This window comes from Mustelus asterias, chromosome 1, assembly GCF_964213995.1.
Source record: "Mustelus asterias chromosome 1, sMusAst1.hap1.1, whole genome shotgun sequence".
Taxonomy (NCBI): Eukaryota; Metazoa; Chordata; class Chondrichthyes; order Carcharhiniformes; family Triakidae; genus Mustelus; species Mustelus asterias.
The window spans coordinates 30,792,322-30,812,128 of NC_135801.1; the positions used below are offsets into that span (position 1 = coordinate 30,792,322).

The 19,807-nt window shown below is 39.9% G+C and overlaps 1 protein-coding gene across 5 annotated transcripts in view; it reads right to left on the bottom strand.

The window, feature by feature from the left end:
- Positions 1–13,754: 13,754 nt before the first annotated feature.
- The window catches only part of LOC144492705 (la-related protein 1B-like), a 94,726-nt gene continuing 88,673 nt past the window's right edge, over positions 13,755–19,807 (bottom strand). For all 5 annotated transcript variants that reach the window (XM_078211073.1, XM_078211064.1, XM_078211056.1 and 2 more), the window contains 3 exons: positions 19,361–19,470; positions 18,989–19,116; positions 13,755–15,633 (listed from right to left, as the gene is read on the bottom strand). In XM_078211073.1, the coding sequence (XP_078067199.1) occupies positions 15,391–15,633; positions 18,989–19,116; positions 19,361–19,470 (481 nt within the window). In that variant the 3' untranslated portion in view covers positions 13,755–15,390. The remainder of the gene's footprint in view (positions 15,634–18,988; positions 19,117–19,360; positions 19,471–19,807) is intronic.

The following is a 19,807-nucleotide window of genomic DNA, read 5'->3' on the forward strand; positions in this document are numbered from 1 at the left end:
TTTCTTTAAAAAATAAGATGTTCATTTCAATGTGCTGATGCGCAGATGACCACTGAGGGTCAGCTGACCTAGCTTGTATATTCAAAAACACTCATTGTATAACAGAGACAAAAAGGTACATCCCTCATGAAAAGGTACCAACTACACATATCCTGTGACCGTCTGAAGACATTCCTGAATTGAATAGGTCTATTTTTTAAACAATGGTCATGACTCTCCTCAGGACGAATGTCATTTATTGTTGAAAATAATCATGGATTTTAGTAGGATGGGGTCATTTCAACTGCTACGAAGAATGATTCGATGTTTAGTTGGTTCAAACTTATTTCCCAAGACTTGGACATTAAAAAAACATACAGATGTGGATCAAAATGGAGATCAAGAGTTAAAAAACTGAGCAGAGTTGTCCATCGTATGTTTCAAAAACACTGATCACAACTTAGAGTCTAATTTTAAAGAAGATTAAAAGAGGGTATCCAGAGGGTAAAAAGCAATATGACCGGAGAAATTCACCTTGGACTCATATTGACAGCTACCAGCCACCAGAAACCAGACCAAACAAATTGTAAAACTTTGGGCCGATTACAAAATCTCTCTCAGGGTCCAAACTGTACACAATCCAATACAGATCTTTTAAAAAAACACGAAGAATGCAACATCAAGGTATGATATTTTAACCTAGATTTAAAGACTGTTTCGGTGGAGTTTGATGTAGCAATTCACACCAATGTATTCAAAAACAATGTAGTTAAAGCTGCCCCGTCAAAAACAAAATATGATAACAATATCTTAAAGCATGTTGAATTTATGGAGTTTATTAAAATTGTAAAATAACATTTGTATTTTTGTAATGAAGCTTGTTTTGTAAAAATGTTACCTGTGCAACATGTAAAATGTTGGTTGTTAAAGTGTTTATGATGTTAAAAACTTTATGTATTTCAAACATTGTTGCAAAGAAAACGTTATCACAGTAAAGTTTTATTTTTTCTGGAAGGGTTAGGATGGGGTGCCATATGTCTATCTTTGACCAGCAGCAGTACAATATTTCTTCAAAATGTCTCGGGAATCTGTAATTGGCTTTAACACTGTTTGAAAAGTTCAAGAGATTGCATCAATTGTAAAAGGATAATTGCAATTTTCATGAAATGACGAGCATTACAAGTCCATTTGACCTGGAAGCAGTACCAACAGTAAAGTTAAGATACAAAATCTCGGTGGCTGGCAGACAAGAAGGAGAGATGGAAGCAGGAGATCTGAAAGCAGTTCACTAATGTCCTTTAGGGAAGCAAATCTGCATGCCTTACCTGGTCTGGCCTAGATGTGACTCCAGAGCTACAGCAATGTGGTTGACTCTCAACTGCCCTCTGAACAACAGCAACAGGGATGGGCAATAAATGCTGGCCACCAGTGCCACCCATGTCCCACGAATGAATATAAAAAGTTGCAGGAACTCTTGAGGCACTGGGGGAATGGGGTAAAAAAGTCTAAAACCTGGAAAACCGAATAGCTCAAGAGATACTAAAGAGCAGGGTATTTTACTGGAAGGGGTCAAAATGAACTGGGATTGTGATATCTCAAGGGATTGACGACCACCATGTTTAGTAATTAACAATTTATTGCAATGAATAAACTACAAGTGCAAGAAATGTGCTCCAGTCTCAGAGTGACTGGGAAAGCCCACGCTCAGTCCCAAAATTTGGGTGCTTCAGTCCGATTAGCCAATCGGGTCACATGACCCCCAAAACATCAACCCGAAAAGGAGCTCGCTATTACATCCCTCCCCCCTTAAGTCCTTTATTACCATATACAAATAAACATCAAGCTATTTACAATTAAACTAGTACTTTAACACAATCCATCATAAGCTCAGTCTGTCAGGGACTTTTCTTATGGGAGTGATGTAGTTCAGCAGGTGGCGTCTTCACAGCAGAGGTATCATAGGTTTGACTTTCAAGAATTGGACTCAACTTACAAAGGTGCATCTGTGCTTATTAGTTCTTTAGTTCCCGCAAGAACATTCCGTAGCCTTTCAGGTTGACTTGGTCCTATACTTCTTTCATTCAGAACAACATTACTGGCAAGTATAATCAGAGCTGACTGCCCCATTGATTCTCTATGTGACTCCCTTCTTCTCAAGTCATCAGGATTTTATGTTGAACTTCCACCTCATACAATACCGGGGCTGTTTTGGTAGAGTTTGATGTAGCAATTCACACTAATGTATGCAAAAACAATGTGGTTAAAGATGCCCATCAAGAGTTTAGAAAACAAGAGATAGTAACAATATCTTAAAACATTCTGGCCACGACAACACCTGGGATCCAATTTGGAACAGTCCCAAAATTTGTGACATATTCTAGATCATCCATTTCAAATGTCCTCTCAATCCTTGTTGAGTCACAATTCTTCTTTGAACACTTTGCTTTGCCTCCAGCTTCCCTGCCAAATTGGGAAACAGCAGGTCCAACCTGGTCCTCATAAGCCTGACCATCAGCAACATGGCAGCATTTACTTCCGTGGTCATGTGTGGTCCTATAATTAATGAGAAAACATGTTAATTTTGTTTGCAGGAATGCTGATGGTTGCTTTTTCATGGCTGTTGTAAAGGTTTGTACAGTTCTCTTACTGAATCTATTCAATGAGGGGTGGTAAGGTGCAGTATGTATATGTTTGATGCCATTTGACGACATGAAATGTTGGAACTCCTTGCTGGTAAATGCTGTTCTGTTGTCTGAAGCCAACATCTCTGGCAACCCATGGGTAGCAAAGCTTTGCTTTAAATTTTCCACTGTTGCAAAATAAGTTGTGGATTTCATTTCATAAATATCCAGCTATTTTGAGTGTGCAACCATTATAAATAGGAACATTGTACCCATAAATGGGCCGATAAAATCCATGGTCTCACCCATGGTTGACTTGACCATTCCCAAGAATACAACTGGCATGCAGATGGTAACTTTTGTTGCACCTGGCATTGGTCGCACTGTCTGGCCACCAAACGTAGCAGTGAGCCAATATTTGCATTTTGGAGACACCTGGGTGGGCGCTGTATAATTCCTCAAGTAATGACTCACTGCCAGGAATGGGGTGATCCCCCTCACTCCCCACAGAAGGACATAATCTTCACAGCTCAGTTCATCCTTCCTTGTTTGAAAGGGTTTTAGATGTTCAGACATTCTATTGTAATGCCAGCCATGAAGAATTATATGTTTTATTTAGGATAATGTTGGATCTCTGAGTCCAGTATTTGATCTGCTATGCAGATGGAGATAATGTATCGAGAAAATTTAAGGTTAAGATAGCTTGTCATTGCACTGCTGGCTCAAGGCATCTGCATTTGATATATGTGTCCCAGGTTGGTGTTGGAAGGTGTATTCAAAGGGGGCCAACAGTAATGCGCAATGCTGTATTCTTGAAGATGTTACTGGAGGGATTGGCTTATCTTCTCTAAACAACGTTGTAAAGATTTATGATCAGTAATTATAGTAAAATGCAGCCCATAAATACATTGGTGGAATTTTTATCCTGATGATGAAAGCCAAACCCTCTTTCCCGGTCTGTGAGTATGCCTTCTCTGCATCAGTTAGGGTGCTTGAAATATAGCTCGTCATTCATCTTGTGCGACAGATCAGCTCCAATTCCATAAGGAGATGCATTACAGGTGAGTATGATTTCTTTAGAAAGACCAAAGTAGATTAAAAGGCAGGATGACTGTGGGGTTTTCTTCACTTGTCTGAAGGTTTCTTTTTGCTGCGTCTTCCAGTAGCATAGAAATCATAGAAACCTTACAGTACAGAAATAGACCATTCGGCCCATCGCGTCTGCACCGACCACAATCCCACCCAGGCTCTACCCCCATATCCCTACATATTTACCCGCTAATCCCTCTAACTTACACATCTCAGGACACCAAGAAGCAATTTAGCATGGCCAATCAACCTAACCCGCACATCTTTGGACTGTGGGAGGAAACCGGAGCACCCGGAGGAAACCCACGCAGACACGAGGAGAATGTGCAAACTCCACACAGACAGTGACCCAAGCTGGGAATCGAACCGGTCCCTGGAGCTGTGAAGCAGCAGTGCTAACCACTGTGCTACCGTGCTGCCCTGTGCTACCGTGCCAGCATATTTGGTGATTTTTTTCAATAATGCATGCAGAGGTGCCAGCATTGTAGATAAGTTTGGATTGAATCTCCCATAATAATTTACCATTCCAGGGAAGAACTTTAGCTTAGATGTATTCTTCAGGACTGGTGTTTTGTCAATGGTCCTAACTTTATATTCCATCGATGCAATCCTTGTGCATTCACTCTAAAACCCAAATAAGTCACCTCATTCACCTGAAAGGTACACTTCACTCCCTTTAGTCTTACTCCAGCTTTCAGGGAACTTTTTGAAACCTCCAGGTTAGATAGATGCTCCTCTTCTGTGGTTCCTGTGATTAGCACATCATCTAAATGAACGACTCCTTTAGGCAAATCTTGCAATGGAGGGTGCGATTCTCCCAAAAAATTCTAAGTGCTGAATTCGCAGGAAAAATAGTGTTAATCACGATTGTTTTTTCAGTGGGAGTTCAGAGTCGAATCTCCCACACTCTGCGTTGCAGAGATCACTATCGTGAATCTCATTAAAAGCTCTGGGGCGGGGCCTATTCACGCTGGAGTCTGACAGTTCCAGAGCTCTGCCATGCACAGTGGCCCTGGACTGTCAGCCTGCAGTTTGCTGGAATCCTGCAGTGCTGCCCCTGCATCCCCCCCTCCCATGGTCCGATCGCGGCCCCCACGACCGTTCCCGGGCCAGCCCTGACCGACCCTCCCATCCCGGAGCACCCCTATTTCCAGCCCCCCCCCACCCCCCCAGCAGTGATGATTCCCCCACCCCGGCTGACCCCTATGGGAGATAGACCCCCCTCCCCGCCCCCACTAGACCACTCTCCCCAGTCAGCCCCGATCGATCCCAATGCAGACTGGCAGCGGGACCCTACCCCCCAAAGCACAAAAAAGGTGCACCTAATTAACCTGGAGGTTTCAAAAAGGTCCCTGAAAGCTGGAGTTAAACTAAAGAGAGTGAAGTGTAACTTTCAGGTGAATGAGGTGACTTATTTGGGCTTTAGAGTGAATGCACAATCACCCTCGAAGCCCTGCCACCTTGGCACTGCCCAGTGCCTGGTGGGCAGTGCCAAGGTGCCCCCAGGCATGGGCACTTTGTCCCTTGGGCACTGCCAGGGTGCCTATGCCTAGGGTGCATCACCCACACGACCTCCTGAGGGGCCCCCAATTGCTGCCCCTTCACTCCAGCGGGGTCTCCTGAAAGTTCACCAAAAATGGGGAGCTACTCTAAACCCCACCGGAGTGAATTTGTACTGGCGGGGTGGGAGATGCTATCGGGCCCAGAGAATTCAGTCCCGATAATGACATTTAAATAACATTGAAAATAGATTAAAATGACTTACCTTGTGTTCCTGTTGGTTTCCTGCATGGTCCCAACCGTGCCAGATTTCCGTCGCTGGGAGATGCGCATGCGTCAGGAATGCATGTGTGAATCCTGCAAATCGGCACATGTGTGCATATCCCGATCCAACCCACCAAAAAATTAGCAGGTTGGAATGGGAGAATCGTGCTCAGGCTCTTCATTGTGTGTTGAGAAATTGTACAAGCCAACAAGACTCCAAATGGCAATCTGGTGTACTGGTACAGGCCCTTATGTGTGTCAATAGTGATGAATTCCCTGGAAGCATCATCCAGTTTCAACTGCTAGTATGCATGACTAACTTGATGTATGTTAGACCCCCCAGCCAACCTTGTGGACAAGTCCTCTATTTTAGGTATAGGGTACCTGTCTAACTTTGCTGCATGGTTTACTGTTACTTTGTAATCTCTGCATATTCACATGGTCTTATTGGGTTTGACTACTGGCACAATGAGAGCTGCCCATTTCACAAATTGCACGGACTTTGTGATGCCCAAATCTTCTATTTGTCTAGGTTCCGTCTTTACCTTCTCATGCAATGAATAAGGCACAGGTCTGGCTCAATAGAATTTTGGTGTAGCTTCGGGATCAACATGAATTTTGGCTTTCAAGCCTTGGATTTTGCCCAATTCATCCCAAAATACCCTCTGGTACTTTGAGGCCTTCATGTAAGCCCCCTTCATTAATTAAAAAAGTTCTAGCCAATTCAGTTTAATTTCCTGAAGCCAATCTCAACCCATCAAGCTTGATCCTTGGCCCGCAACTACAATTAAGGGCAGATTGTTGTCTCTAACTTAGAGGTTGTTCCCCAAGATCTGTATAGCCTCATCCATGCATGCAGCCAGCTGGACTGCAGTGTTTTTTAATCTCAGGGGTTGGACCCTTCCCTGAGGTATCATTGTTTGTTCTCCCACTACTGTGCTGCAGACTCCTGTGTCTACCTCCCTTTTGTGTGGATGACCGTTGACCATCAGTATGATTGAGATAGGAGCTACTTTGCCTTCCTTAATATTATTTATGTACATTAGGTCCTCCTTCAGAATTACTCTCCATGATGTGCACTGAGCTAGAATCTTGGCCCTGCTTTACCCTACATTTACTTCTCACATACCTCTTTCTGCTGTGGGTATAACAGTTTCTTTGAACCTACACTTCTCGTAGGGTTGGTTTCCCCCACATTGATTGCACTCTTCACAAATTTTGATTTTTGACCAAATCTCTGCACTCTCTTAAGCTCTGCATTTCTTTGCTCATCAAACCCTGCACCCTCTAGCAACTTCCCTCCAAACTTGGTAGATGTCACCATCTTGAAGTTTCCCTTTTTGCACTTTCTAGCACTATCGTTAGGGTTTTTTCTGCCTACGGTTTTTCCTGTATGGCAATATTATTAAACCCACACTCTAGGCGGTCTCTCAAGATAACATTAAAGGCAAACCCAAATTCACAATATTCAGCTGTTTGCCTCAATCTCACCAGGCAAGAGTGTTCTCTTCCTGTTGGGGAACACTTCAGTGGTCACGGGCATTCGGCCTCTGATCTTCGGGTAAGCGCTCTCCAAGGTGACCTTCACGACACACGACAACGCAGAGTCGCTGAGCAGAGACTGATAGCCAAATTCTGCACACGGGGACAGCCTCAACCGGGATCTTGGGTTCATGTCACACTATCTGTAACCCCCACGACTTGCCCGGGCTTGCAAAATCTCATTAACTGTCCTGTCTGGAGACAATACACATCTCTTTAACCTGTGCTTAACGCTCTCTCCACTCACATTGTCTGTACCTTTAAGACTTGATTACCTGTAAAGACTCGCATTCCAACCATTATTTTGTAAATTGAGTTTGTGTCTTTATATGTCCTGTTTGTAAACAGAACTCCCACTTACCTGACGAAGGGGCAGCGCTCCGAAAGCTAGTGGCTTTTGCTACCAAATAAACCTGTTGGACTTTAACCTGGTGTTGTGAGACTTCTTACTGTGCCTCAATCTCGCCATGAACACTTCAGTGGTCACGGGCATTCGGCCTCTGATCTTCGGGTATTGTTCCCCAGGGGCTCTAGCTGTTGAGTTGAATTTATATCTCTGCATTACCGAGGGCTTCGGGTGATAATGCCATTTTACTACTTCTTCGAGAGTTTGAGTCAGGGATGCCTGGACAAGCTCCTTAGGTTTCAGTAAGGCAAGCTGTTAGCAGCATTACCCTCTTCTCCTCCTCTCCCCACCCCACATTGTTTGCTTTGAAAAAATATTGTAAGCGTTCCAACATATCGAACCTCAACTTCCAAATTAAGATCAAAGGACTCTTAATTTTCTGACTCCTGAATGGACCCAAGATCTGCTCCGTCTTTCTTTGTGTCAATTTGAAGTTGCTCCCATTGATCCTCGCTGCCAATGTGGCATCTCAAGGGATTGGCGACCACTAAGTTTAGTGACTAAACAAATTATTCATTGTAATGAATAAACTATGTACAAGTGCAAGCAACGTGTTACTGACTACTTGGCTTCTAGTCCGAACTGGGAAACCTCAACCTGATTTGGTCACATGACCCCCCCGACCGACGGGGCTCGCTCCTAGAAGGATGTTATTGGTTGGTCAGTTGAAAAGGAACTCCGGAAGGCCACCACTTCAGCGATATCCTAACCTGAAGGCAAGAGAATTTGTATCAGTGTACCTTGATGATGATCACACTCGTGCAACTCAATACTGCATGAATAAAGAAATGCTGCATAGCTCCACACTATACTACATCGCACCACATTTACATGGTGAGTGATGTGCAAGACGTACCTTTGTTGTATTGGCAATTTAAAGTGAAATTTACCTTTTTATTTGAATTATCTTTTAATTCATGTTTAATGTGTTCAAATGAAAGCTACAAAGAGTGGAACCTTGTTAGAAATGTACTCATTTGGGGATCATTCATTATTTTGATTTACAGTTCCCCAGATATTGTAACAGTAAATTACACATATTATGACTGACAGGAATACTATACATGCACTTCATTTATATACAAAAGTTCCCAAAATTCAAAGGTACAGAACATGGGAAATAATCTAACACTACAACATACATAGGGTTTGGTCTAATTTAATGATTAAACTTTTAAAAATTAAAATTTAGATATCTTGTAGATTTGTACTAAAGAGGTAGTGGTATTGTGACGAGACGAGTAATCCAGAGAGCTACGGTAATGCTGAAGACCAGGGTTTGAATCCCACCACAGCAGATGGTGAACATACAAATTAGGAGCAGGCAATTCAGTCCCTCGTGCCTGCTCCACCATTCAATAAAGATCATGGCTGACCAGATTGTAATTTCAACTTCATATTCCTGAAACATTGTTATCGTAAATAACAATTTGGTTCACAAATGTCTTTTATCCTTACCTGGTCTGACCTAAATGCAACTCCAAAGGTGGTAGAGCTAGAATACTGGATTAGCTTAATGCTGTATGGTAAAGGAGTTCACGCCTGCACTAGGAACCACCACCTAGTGGCTCAAAAAGGGGCTAATTTCCTGCATTCATTAAAGGAGGCTGCACAGCATATTTGGAGCTAGTATTTATCCTTACCCCCTTTTTGAATGGCAACCAGCTATTTGGAGCCAAACACAGCATTTGTAACATATTTCAAGCTCTACCAGAAGTGATTGTCACTATTTTAGTCTCTTGGTGCTAGAACTATGAAAAGAATATCCCTCTTCCACCAGGACCTCTACGACCAGGTCTGAGCCCCCTCTTCTGTCCCTGGGCCATTAACACAATGTACCAGTCAATGCACGCCACTCCTTTAATGGGAGTGTGTGTGAGTGTATGGAGCCTACATGTAGTGCTCCATGAAAATGACATCTAATCAATACCTGAGTTTGAAACCTGGAGGATTCTGGTTCAGCATCTCCTGGCTAATTCAAATCATGGTAATTAGCAATTAGAACTAAAATTGTGGGCCAAATACAGACTTTGAAACATTTGGTTCTCTTTTGTCAGAAGAGTCCCTGACATGTATTAAATCATTAACTTTCCGAGTTAATAAAATTGACAATCAGTTGAGATGGGTTAGAAGTTAAAGCAACAACTTAAGGAACAATTGTAGATGCACACAAGATTACAAGGGGTATTTAAGAATGGCAAATTAGGTAAATTGAACTACTGATTGAAAACAAAATTGTTCTAGATTTTAAATACACACCCATTCATTGGGATAGGGAAGGAGTAAATGGAAAAGATCAGTTAGGTGACCAGACATGAGGGTAACAGTTCAGGTCTGTGAGCTTGGAGCACACTGTTCTCTCCGTGTATGTTGCCTGACCTGCTGAAAATTTCCAGCATTTTCTGTTTGTATTTCAGATCTCCAGTATTTTATTTTGTAAAAAGTCCAAATCAAAAGTACAAAAGGACTTCTGATTCAAATGGGCTATATTTTAGAAAGGTGAGCAAGTTTAGATGAGATAATGTGGAACGATAAATTAGCAGCACTAGATTAGGATGTTATTTTAAAAAGGAAATATACCATTTATAAAGACTTCAAGTTTCTAAATATGAAAACAAAGCAGTAACAGATTATAATTTGAGGAAGCATATAACTTATTGGGATAAAAATAATAGGGTACAAGAAAATGAGAGAATAAATTAAGAAATGCACAATGAGGAGGAAAAGTAATTGAATCTGAAAAAATATTTTGTAAAATGGAATTGTTAAATGTGTGTATCCTTGAGGACGGAGTAAGTAAAGGATAAACTGAAATTGGTAGGATATTTGTCTAGTACTTCATTTCTGAGATATAAAAGAGGATATGGGTGAACAAATCAATCATGAATTATTTAAAGGCAAGGTACCAATGCTACTACAACCAAATACCCATCTGTCAGCTCAGGTGCAACTGAATGAAATCACTCCATTGCTGTCAATACTAAACTGGCCTCCTCAGTCACCTGTATCCCTTTCTGTGACAAGTCACTCTAATAAACAAAAGTTAATTAGCTATAGGAGAATAGATTGCTGGAATCTATGCATGGAATACAAGGATGCTGAGAGAATGGGAAATGAATTCTACAAATTATACCACATGGTTCTATTAGGACTAAATGTGTTACTGAGGGTAGCTAAATAATACCCTTTTTCAAAGGTTAGATGGAGCTAATTCACAATTGCTGAGCAGGCCAGTTTAACATCTGTGGTAGGGAAAATGAATGAAACTACTGAACATTGAGATGTATGGAAAAATCAGAAGCAGTTAACAGGGATCTTAGAAACTAATATTACTTCATAAACCTAATACAGTTCTTTGAAAAGAGCACTGCTGCCTCACAGCGCCAGGGTTCTATTCCTGGCTTTGATGACTGTGTGGAGTTTGCATATTCTCGCAGTGTCTCTGTGGGTTTCCTCCGGGTGGTCCAGTTTCCTCCCAATCCAAAAGGCATTCCGATTAGGTGCACTGGCATGATGGATGGATTGGGGTAGGTAGAAACCACAGTGGACTTGAGCTTTCAGAAAGCTTATAAAAAATGGTGAAAGAAGAAACTATTGGAGAAAGATAACAGGCATTGAATTTAAGGAAGGAGTAGCAATTTCAGATAAAAATGACATTGAAGTGAGGAAAAGAGCTGAAATTAGGTACTTTTTCATAGTGGTTAGCAGATAGTGTGACCTACAGGATTCTGTCTGGAACAACTTCTATTCACCGTGTGCATCAGGGTCATCTAACAGAAAGTTTGTGATTGGAGAAGCAGCAGCAAAGTGAGTGAGTAGGTGTGCTTCACTCAGTTTCAAAGTGCTCACTTGCTCTTATTCCCACATCAACACACACAACAGGGTGAGGATGAGTGAGCGAGCATCCTGGGAATGGGCGGGGTCAGACACATTCTATTAGTCATCTTTATTAATTGCTCAATTTTTAAAATTCATTTAATGTTGTGCCAAACCATAACATGCTGGAACTTGCACAGTGGCCCTTGAGTGAGAAAAATGAAATATGGCCCCTGATGGAAAAAGGTTGGACAATCTTGATATACGTGAATGATGTGTGAGCTGGAGGACATGGGTTTGGGAGATACTACCTTGGCAAAGTGGCAAACACATTCTGGATATGATACATAGTGGAAGATTGAGATTTCTTTTGCAGCACACACATCCAAGTACTGTGGAGATGTTTTTGGAAGGAAAGGGAGCTATTTGCCAGAGTAACCACTACCTGGGCAGTGGTGACTTCAGAATGTTGACAGCATTGTATAGAATCCTACAGGGCAGCAGGCAGCCATTCAGCCCATCGAGTCTGCAGCGACCACAATCTCACCCAGGCTCTATCCCCATAACCCCCATGCATTTACCCTAGCTAGTCCCCCTGGCATTAAGGGGCAATTTAACATGGCCAATCCACCTAACCCGCACATCTTTGGAATGCGGGAAGAAACCGGAGTACCCAGAGGAAACCCACACAGACACGGAGAATATGCAAACTCTACACAGTTACCCAAACCGGAAATCAAACCCAAATCCCTGGCACTGTGCCACCATGCCATCCCTGGGACTATTTGCAACTGAATAATTGACAGGTAGAAATTCTATTATTGGAGATTTTTGTAACTAAGTCACTTCCATTTGAAAAATGAAATGCTTTGAGATTTTGTCCTTTCAAAATATTCAATATTGGCATTGGAGTTAGAATCCCCACCTGCTTTCTCCAAAACATTGGAGAAAACTACCTCAACTTAAATGTGGAAGTTGCATAAAGAATGTCAATTGGCAATATAACTAGTCATAAACCCAATATGAGCTTGCATATATTATAGGGTTTCAGGAATCATCAGTTTTTAAACTTGTGTTATGCCTGCTCTTTAAAAATTTGAAGCAGTGATCCCCAATTGTAATTAAGTTAAATAAAATTTTGCAGTTGAAAACGCAGAGGTTCAGTGATATTTCTTAAATTTTAGAAGCCTCCAGACTATTTCAAATCAGATTCAGAAATTGAACCTATTCTTAAAACAACCAATAACAGATAATGCATCAGGCATGGCTAATGTCACACTGATGTCATTTATATAGTGCAAGAGTAGAAACGGTCACAAAAGCCCAGGATGTCCAAAATATTCACTGCTAATTCACTCTTGAAGCAGTCGACTAATTTGTTAGTTTGTCATGTTTGAATTCTGTGGGCCTGGAGGTTTGGAAACAGATCCAATTGGAAGATAATTAATTGTTCACAGTTCTGATTTAGGATTTATTGGCAGGTCAGTTGTATGCCAATTAATAGCAACATGGATTTAAAAATGAGTTGAACCATAAAAAAAAAAATCATACACAGCCTGTGCAATCCATCAAGACAAAAGCTTGGACACCTCAGACAAGAGCAATGCTATAGATGATATTTTCAAAATACAATTTTTTTCCAGTAAGATGTGTGGGAGCTATTAAGTGGTAGGAGAAAAGTAAATTTACTGCACTCAAGTCAAAGTAGAAAGTAACTTGGTGCAGTGGATTTGTTCATGCAGATCCAGATGGACATTGCAAATTTTATGCATTCTCAAAATGCTAATTACATAAAAACTGGTGCGAAAATACATCTATGACAGTGTATACAACTCGCATGACTTGTCATGTGTACAAGTGATGTTCAAATGTATTTACAAATGTATACATTTTTAGCTTTAACTGCTCAGAGGTACATGCTTACATTGATAAATTTATCAAGGTACTGTAACTTAATTGATTAAAAGACCGAGCAATTTTTTTTTTGCCAGATTGTATACATTGCTCTTCCGCCTCTGATCTTTACATCCAAATACCAGAAATCACAAGATATACACAATTCATCTGATATTTTGAACCAACAGGAACACAAATTATACTGGAGAGTTACCCAGTCCTGTATAGTTATGAAGAACGTTGTAATTTCTGTAGATAAAGAAATTTGAAATGCTGTCGTTTTTCAGATTCCATATACTGAGTGGAAAGAGAAGTTCTTAAAACCTACAACTTTTGTTAGCACAGCAGCAGAGGCAAGGCACTCTCCCACAGAAAAACAAAAAAAATCAGAAACCATGGCACACAAGTCAGATTTTCCATACCTACCAGTGTCTAGCGCAGAAGCCACTTTGGCAGATGCGTAAGAAACAGGTCACTTGAACAACAAGACCAAAAACTTGTGACATTCAATTCAAATACATAATGCAAGGGTGGTACATCCATTTAAGAATTTTAAAACTTGGCACACAATAGCCACCATAGTGACAGAGTCAAGTTTTCCCTCAGCAAAATGAGTCTCCAAAGAATCACAGTGCAACCAGTTACATTTTCTGATTGATTTTGTATGTTTTTATATGCATTTTTATAAAAGTTGAGAAGATTGCCACAAATTACACACGCTAATGCTAGATGTGCACACTTATTTCATTAGATGAAAAAATTAGGGTAAATATTCTAAACTGATTACTTTAAATGGTATATACAATCTTTCATCCAAGTATTTTACAATTGCTTCGTTCAGTTGGGTTCAAGCCTGGATTATACATTAATGTATGATATGCATGTTATTTCAGCAAATTAAATCATGTACAGCTGCAGCATATTTATAATGGTAGTTATGTGGATTCCACACTGCTACTGTTCTTTCTAGCCCTCTGATTACCAGCAGTAATTCATGTTACTGCCCAGACTTTCCTACATTCAAGTCTGAACAGATAGGAAGACCAATAGATTGTTTTCACTGGTTGCATTCGGATGCTACTCTTAATAGCATATAGTTAAATAGAATAAATGTGTCTGATTTTGAAGTTTTTCCAGTAATTTTCACAAATGTGAATACAACCTTTCAAAATAAACCAGCAACCCACCCACCTTTTGCTAAGTATAATTTAAAATAAATGACTGTCTTAATAATTCCCAAGAGCAAAATTAAACAAAATCACTTCAGCAAATGAGCACTTAAGTTTTTTTGTAAATTTTCCACAAAAATTAACATTTTACAACAATATAATGGCATTAAAAAAATTACAAATCAATTGTAGTGCTTTACTGAAAGCACACTATAAGCATAAAATAATGAAACAAAACCAGACCCCCCCAGTACCTCCTGAAGTGAGAATAATTTGTTATTTTATCTTTACCTGCATAACAAGTTGCAGATAACTTAAGCAGTGCAAGATATTAGTGATTCAGAAGACCATTTTTAAAAAGCTGCACAATCTTCTTCAGTTTTACTTTCATTCAAGCCCAAACCATACCATCTATGCAAGTCATTCTGTAACAATCTCCATTAAATTGTCAATAACTATATAACCAACTGCTTTAAACCTAAAACACTCTGCATCCAGGATGATGCACAACCATTTTCAACACACTTTGTTAATTAAGTTATTCATTCAATTATGTTGCAACCTTGGTTATACCATCTTGGATGTAATAGTTTTTCTTTCCAGATTTTATTTTCTCCCTACCCAAGTAATTTCAATTGTACACTTCCCAGAAATAAATTTATGTACTCTGATATAGGTATATATAATTAATAATTAACAATAGGAGGAACTGGCTGCAAAAGCACTATGGTAATGGACTAAAAAATAAATTTTCTTCTTTAAGAAGTATGAGAAATCCTCATTGAAATGTAAGGCATCCCAAATTCAAATGTGTAATTTTTGCATATTGTGCAGGAATGCGTTTCTGTAAACAGTAGCTCAAGGTACTCTTGAAAATCAAAATGAGGGGTATGACAAATTGATCAGATTCCAAGCGCCCCTCCTCAAACAGCTGGCTGAAAGCTCAAAACTTGGACTTAGTAGGTTTTCCCACCCCCAAAACTGAAAGTAATATGAATATTTTCAAGTTTTTTTCTTTCATTGAGGCAGTGTCTAAAAACTGGACAAGGTCCTTGAGCTTAAAATACTGATGCGATTTGTATAAGCAGGGAGACGTGATGCAGAAAGTCTATTTCTCAGGTGTTTCAGTGGTAGTCATGGCAGCAGTATTCTGGCTCATGTTCTCCTCAGATTTCCCAGATGATGCATTCCTTTTGGAAGGGTTTGTTGAGACCTGAGGCTTATTGGTGAGTAAGGGCGTAGCAGCATTTACTGGTTTACTAGTAGAGGAGTTTGATAGATGTCTTCTACGACCACTGTCATCAGCTCCGGAAGAACGTCTCTTTCGACCAACCTCATCACCAAATGGGGGCTAAGAAATAAAAATTATCAGCGCATTTCAACAAACAAAAGTCAGAAGCATAATTATATATACACTGCCAAGTAGAGCACAAAGAACATTTTTGAGCAAAATATATCATTATCTTTAAAATGCTGAAGCATGTAAGCAGATTATATGACTAGATCAGAAAGTATAAAATTGATTAGTAGCTTCAAGATAGTAGTGGATATCTACCAACCAACCAGACTCTTGTACAAATATAGCACAATAATTATCTGCCTGGGATCAGACTTAAAAGATCAGACGGACATGACAGTTTGCAATAAAATAAGAGTAGAAAATGCAAGAAAGACTGGGCAGGTCTGGCAGCTTCTGTGGAGATAGAAACAGTTTCAAGTCTGTATGATTTCAAAAAAAATGCTGCCAGGTCTGAGTTTTTACAGCATTTTCTATTTTAATTTCAGATTTCCAGCATCTACAGTATTTTGCTTTTAGTTTGCAGGTTATACGTTTGTGTGTTTCTGTGACAGTTTCAGGATCAGGGCTGAATGGCAAAGATGTAAAATTACTTAGCAGTTTTGCTTGACCATACTGTAGAATTAACTGCAGGGTTTAATAGCCATCTTCTAGGTTGGACAATACTTCAAATGGCTATCACCTACTTCCTCGCAGTGTTCAAAGACAATGGATGGAGCAGTCAAAAGATCCTGCAGTATTAATAACTATTGATTCAAAATTCTGATACATCAATATTCTTATTCCATTGTAATTGTGCCTTGTAAAAACTATGCATGATCTTTCTTATTCACCAATAATCATGTGAATAGGGGCTTTCTTTGTAAGGAGCAAGGAAAAATCCTTCAAAGACTGGCCTGTAAGAAATCCTACACAGGTAGATGGATCAATCTTCATTACAATGTATACAATAGGCAATGTTCTGCATCTAAAATATTTCAGAACAAAAGCTTAGAAATCATTTCACCCACAGAAAAGGAGTTGGTCCCATTGAGCCTTTATTATTTAAGAAATTGGGTTTAAAAAAATAAACCAGCATTTTCTGCACAGTACAGAACTCTGAGATGAACTAAACAGCATTAGTTTCTCTCTTGAAAGACAATTTTTAAACAGGCAACAATTAGTCCCTGGAAGGGTCAGAGTCACTTGGTTCAGGCTGCCATGTTGACATTCCTAAGTTGGTAGGATGGCATCTTGTGTAACTTTTATCAGAGTTACAGAATTTTATATCATGGAAGGCGACCATATGATCCACTGTGGATGCACCTGCTCTCTAAATGAGCATTATACTTTTCCCTGCATCCTTGAACAATGTTTCTATTCAAATGATCATCTAAGGCCCACTTGAATCTGCCTCCATCAACACTTTCCAGGCAGTGCATTCCAGACCTGAATCACTCGCTGTGTGAAAATGATTTTTCTCACATCACATTTGCTTCTTTTGTAGATCACATTAACTTTGTGCCCTTTTGTTCACGACCTTTTTATGAGTGGTAACAGTTTCTCCGTATCTACTCAGTCCAGCCCCTCATAATTTTGAGCACCTCTATCAAATCTCCTCTTGGCCTTCTTCTCTCCAAAGGAGAACAGTCCCAACTTTTCCAATCTATCCTCATAACTGAAGTTTCTCATCCTTGGAAACTTCTGCACTCTCACCAATGTGTTTACATCCTTCCCATCATGTGATGCCCAGAACTATACACAATACTCCAGCTGAGCTGTAACTAATGCTCTGCATAAGTTCAGTATAACCTTCTTGCACTGTGCTCTATGCCCCTATTAATAAAGCTCAGGATACTGTGCATTTTATTAGCTTCACTACACCTGTCCACTAAGCCAGGGGTCACCTTTTCAAGTTTACGTCATGCTATATTGGTCCGGTTGAAACCATTTTTGCCAGTCTGATATAATTGTAAAATTTAGATTCAGAGACCACAGACACCTAAGGTAGACAGTTGACTATTTGAGTAATTTAATGTAGTTTATTAAGTTTGTTTAGAGGAACACATCCTGGCCCTTTCCAAATACTTGCATAGCTACATGGAAACCTACCAAGGTGCATGTCCTCGCACTTTGCCACACTGAACTTCCTCTGTCACCTATCTGCCCATTCCACCAACTTGCAATATCCTCAAGTTCTACACAGTCCTCCTCAAAGTTCAACTCAACCAATTTTGTATCCATGTTGCTACTGTCCCTTTTATTCCATGTATTTGGAAAGGGCCAGGAACTGACCTTCAGCATAACGCAAACTAAAAGGCTGACCTCGGGCATGGTGAACATCAAGGGAAGAGGTAACAGATTGGTCAGAAGGATTTGAATAGGTGATTGACAGTGGGTAAGCTACCAGCCCCCATAAAAAGCACATATTAACAAATGTTCGAGGAGTGGGGGGCAGTCCTGGGAGGTTGTAATGCTCATCAGGCAGTCACTTTCTTCAGATTGAAGAGGAAGATCGAGGAAGTTTTCTGACTCTGGAGAGCAGAATACTGCTTTCACAAGGCTACTGAGGTCAACATAGTGTCAAACGTCCTTTCATCCTCTGGGATCTGAAACTGGTTTTTCTGTCTAATTAATTAATGCATCGTATCTAAAACTTAATAAACTACGTTAAATTACTCATAGTCAACTGCCTACCTTAGGTGTCTGTGGTCTCTGAATCTAAATTTTACAATTACATCAGACTGTCAAAAATGGTTTCAACTACAGGCCATTACGTTGCTGACATTGGCCCTCAAATACGCCTCCGGAGAGTCAAGAGGGAGACTGAGCCTGCAATGTGCACAGAGGGGAATGTGGCGGCCACCGACAGCAAGTGGCATTCTTGTACCTTGCCCGGCTCCACATTGAGCCAAGCCCCTTTTAAAGACCTACCTATTTGGTGGTGGCCTCTTTTGAAGTCTGTTGGTTACATGCAGATTGGCAACATTCAGGGCAAATCAATCTGGTAAAGTAGGCAATAGGTTTCACACTATTTGCATATGTAAAGGTTCAATGCCAGTTTCAGGTGTGGACGTTAGACAATATTTTAACACCAGACCAATATAGTGCTAGCTACATTTCTGGTTGGAATGTTCACAGTCTGTCATTTTGGATGCTTTGGCGCCATAGGTCAAGGTCTTGTATATTGTAGGAGTGGAGTGAGATCAATCAAAATAGGTAAACATTCCCACAAAAACAACATTCCTGGGCAATTCAATCCTGTCCCAATTCAATAACTACAACTGTTATTTATTTTTAATAAGCCAAGCAAATGATGAATAAATCAGCCAATTACAATTACAGATCCAAGTAAACTCTTTAAATCATTCCCAAGTAACTGAAGAAATCCTCTGTCACGAATGAAGAACAAAATGCAAAATATACTCACATCAACTCTGAAGTCTTCAAGACGCTTGAACTTGCTAAGGTATTCTTGCAGTTTGGGGTCAATTGGCAAATTCTTGGTTTGAGTGTACTTGAGAAAAGCCCAAAATTTTTCCAAACCATAGAGTTGTCCTGAAATGAAGGCAGCATTTTAGTTCTAAATAAAATAATCAATTTATTAATTTCTTTATAAATTTAGAACCCCAAGGCTGATTATTTTTATATGTCATCAATTTATCTTCTATTCCTGTTGCCATGCACATATGCAATGATTTATAAAAGTAACAATTTTCCCTGTGTTGTAACTACAGACCCTTTATCTCATACAAACTGCTTTACAATTAGCTGCTTTTTAGTGCTTTAGAATGACGGTTACCTGCTTCATAGTCTTTTACGGTTTCCTCTTGGAAGTCCTTGAATATGTCATGACGAAATCTTCTCTCTAATCCATAACTGTAAAATCTAAACAGGCACTCCAACCCATATCTGTAACAAAAAAGTGGGGGGAAAAAAAAGGATTAATGTCAAAGATTCTAAATGCAATGCAAATAAAAAGTTAGAATTTAAACTGTAGTCATTCTGGTAGTACCTGCTGGAAGTGCCAGACTTGTATGAATCAAATATGCAACTGTACATAGTATAATTAAGTTTAACCTGCATTTGATCTAATGTGGGCCTATTAAATAAAAGTTGTGGGGACAGAGTAAAAGAAAATGGGACAAAACACATTTTTTTAGTACTACCACAATTTTTTGATAATGTTGACACCTCCAGGTCTGGACAGTATGCTAGAAAGTTCCATGATACAATTAGCAGAGATTTG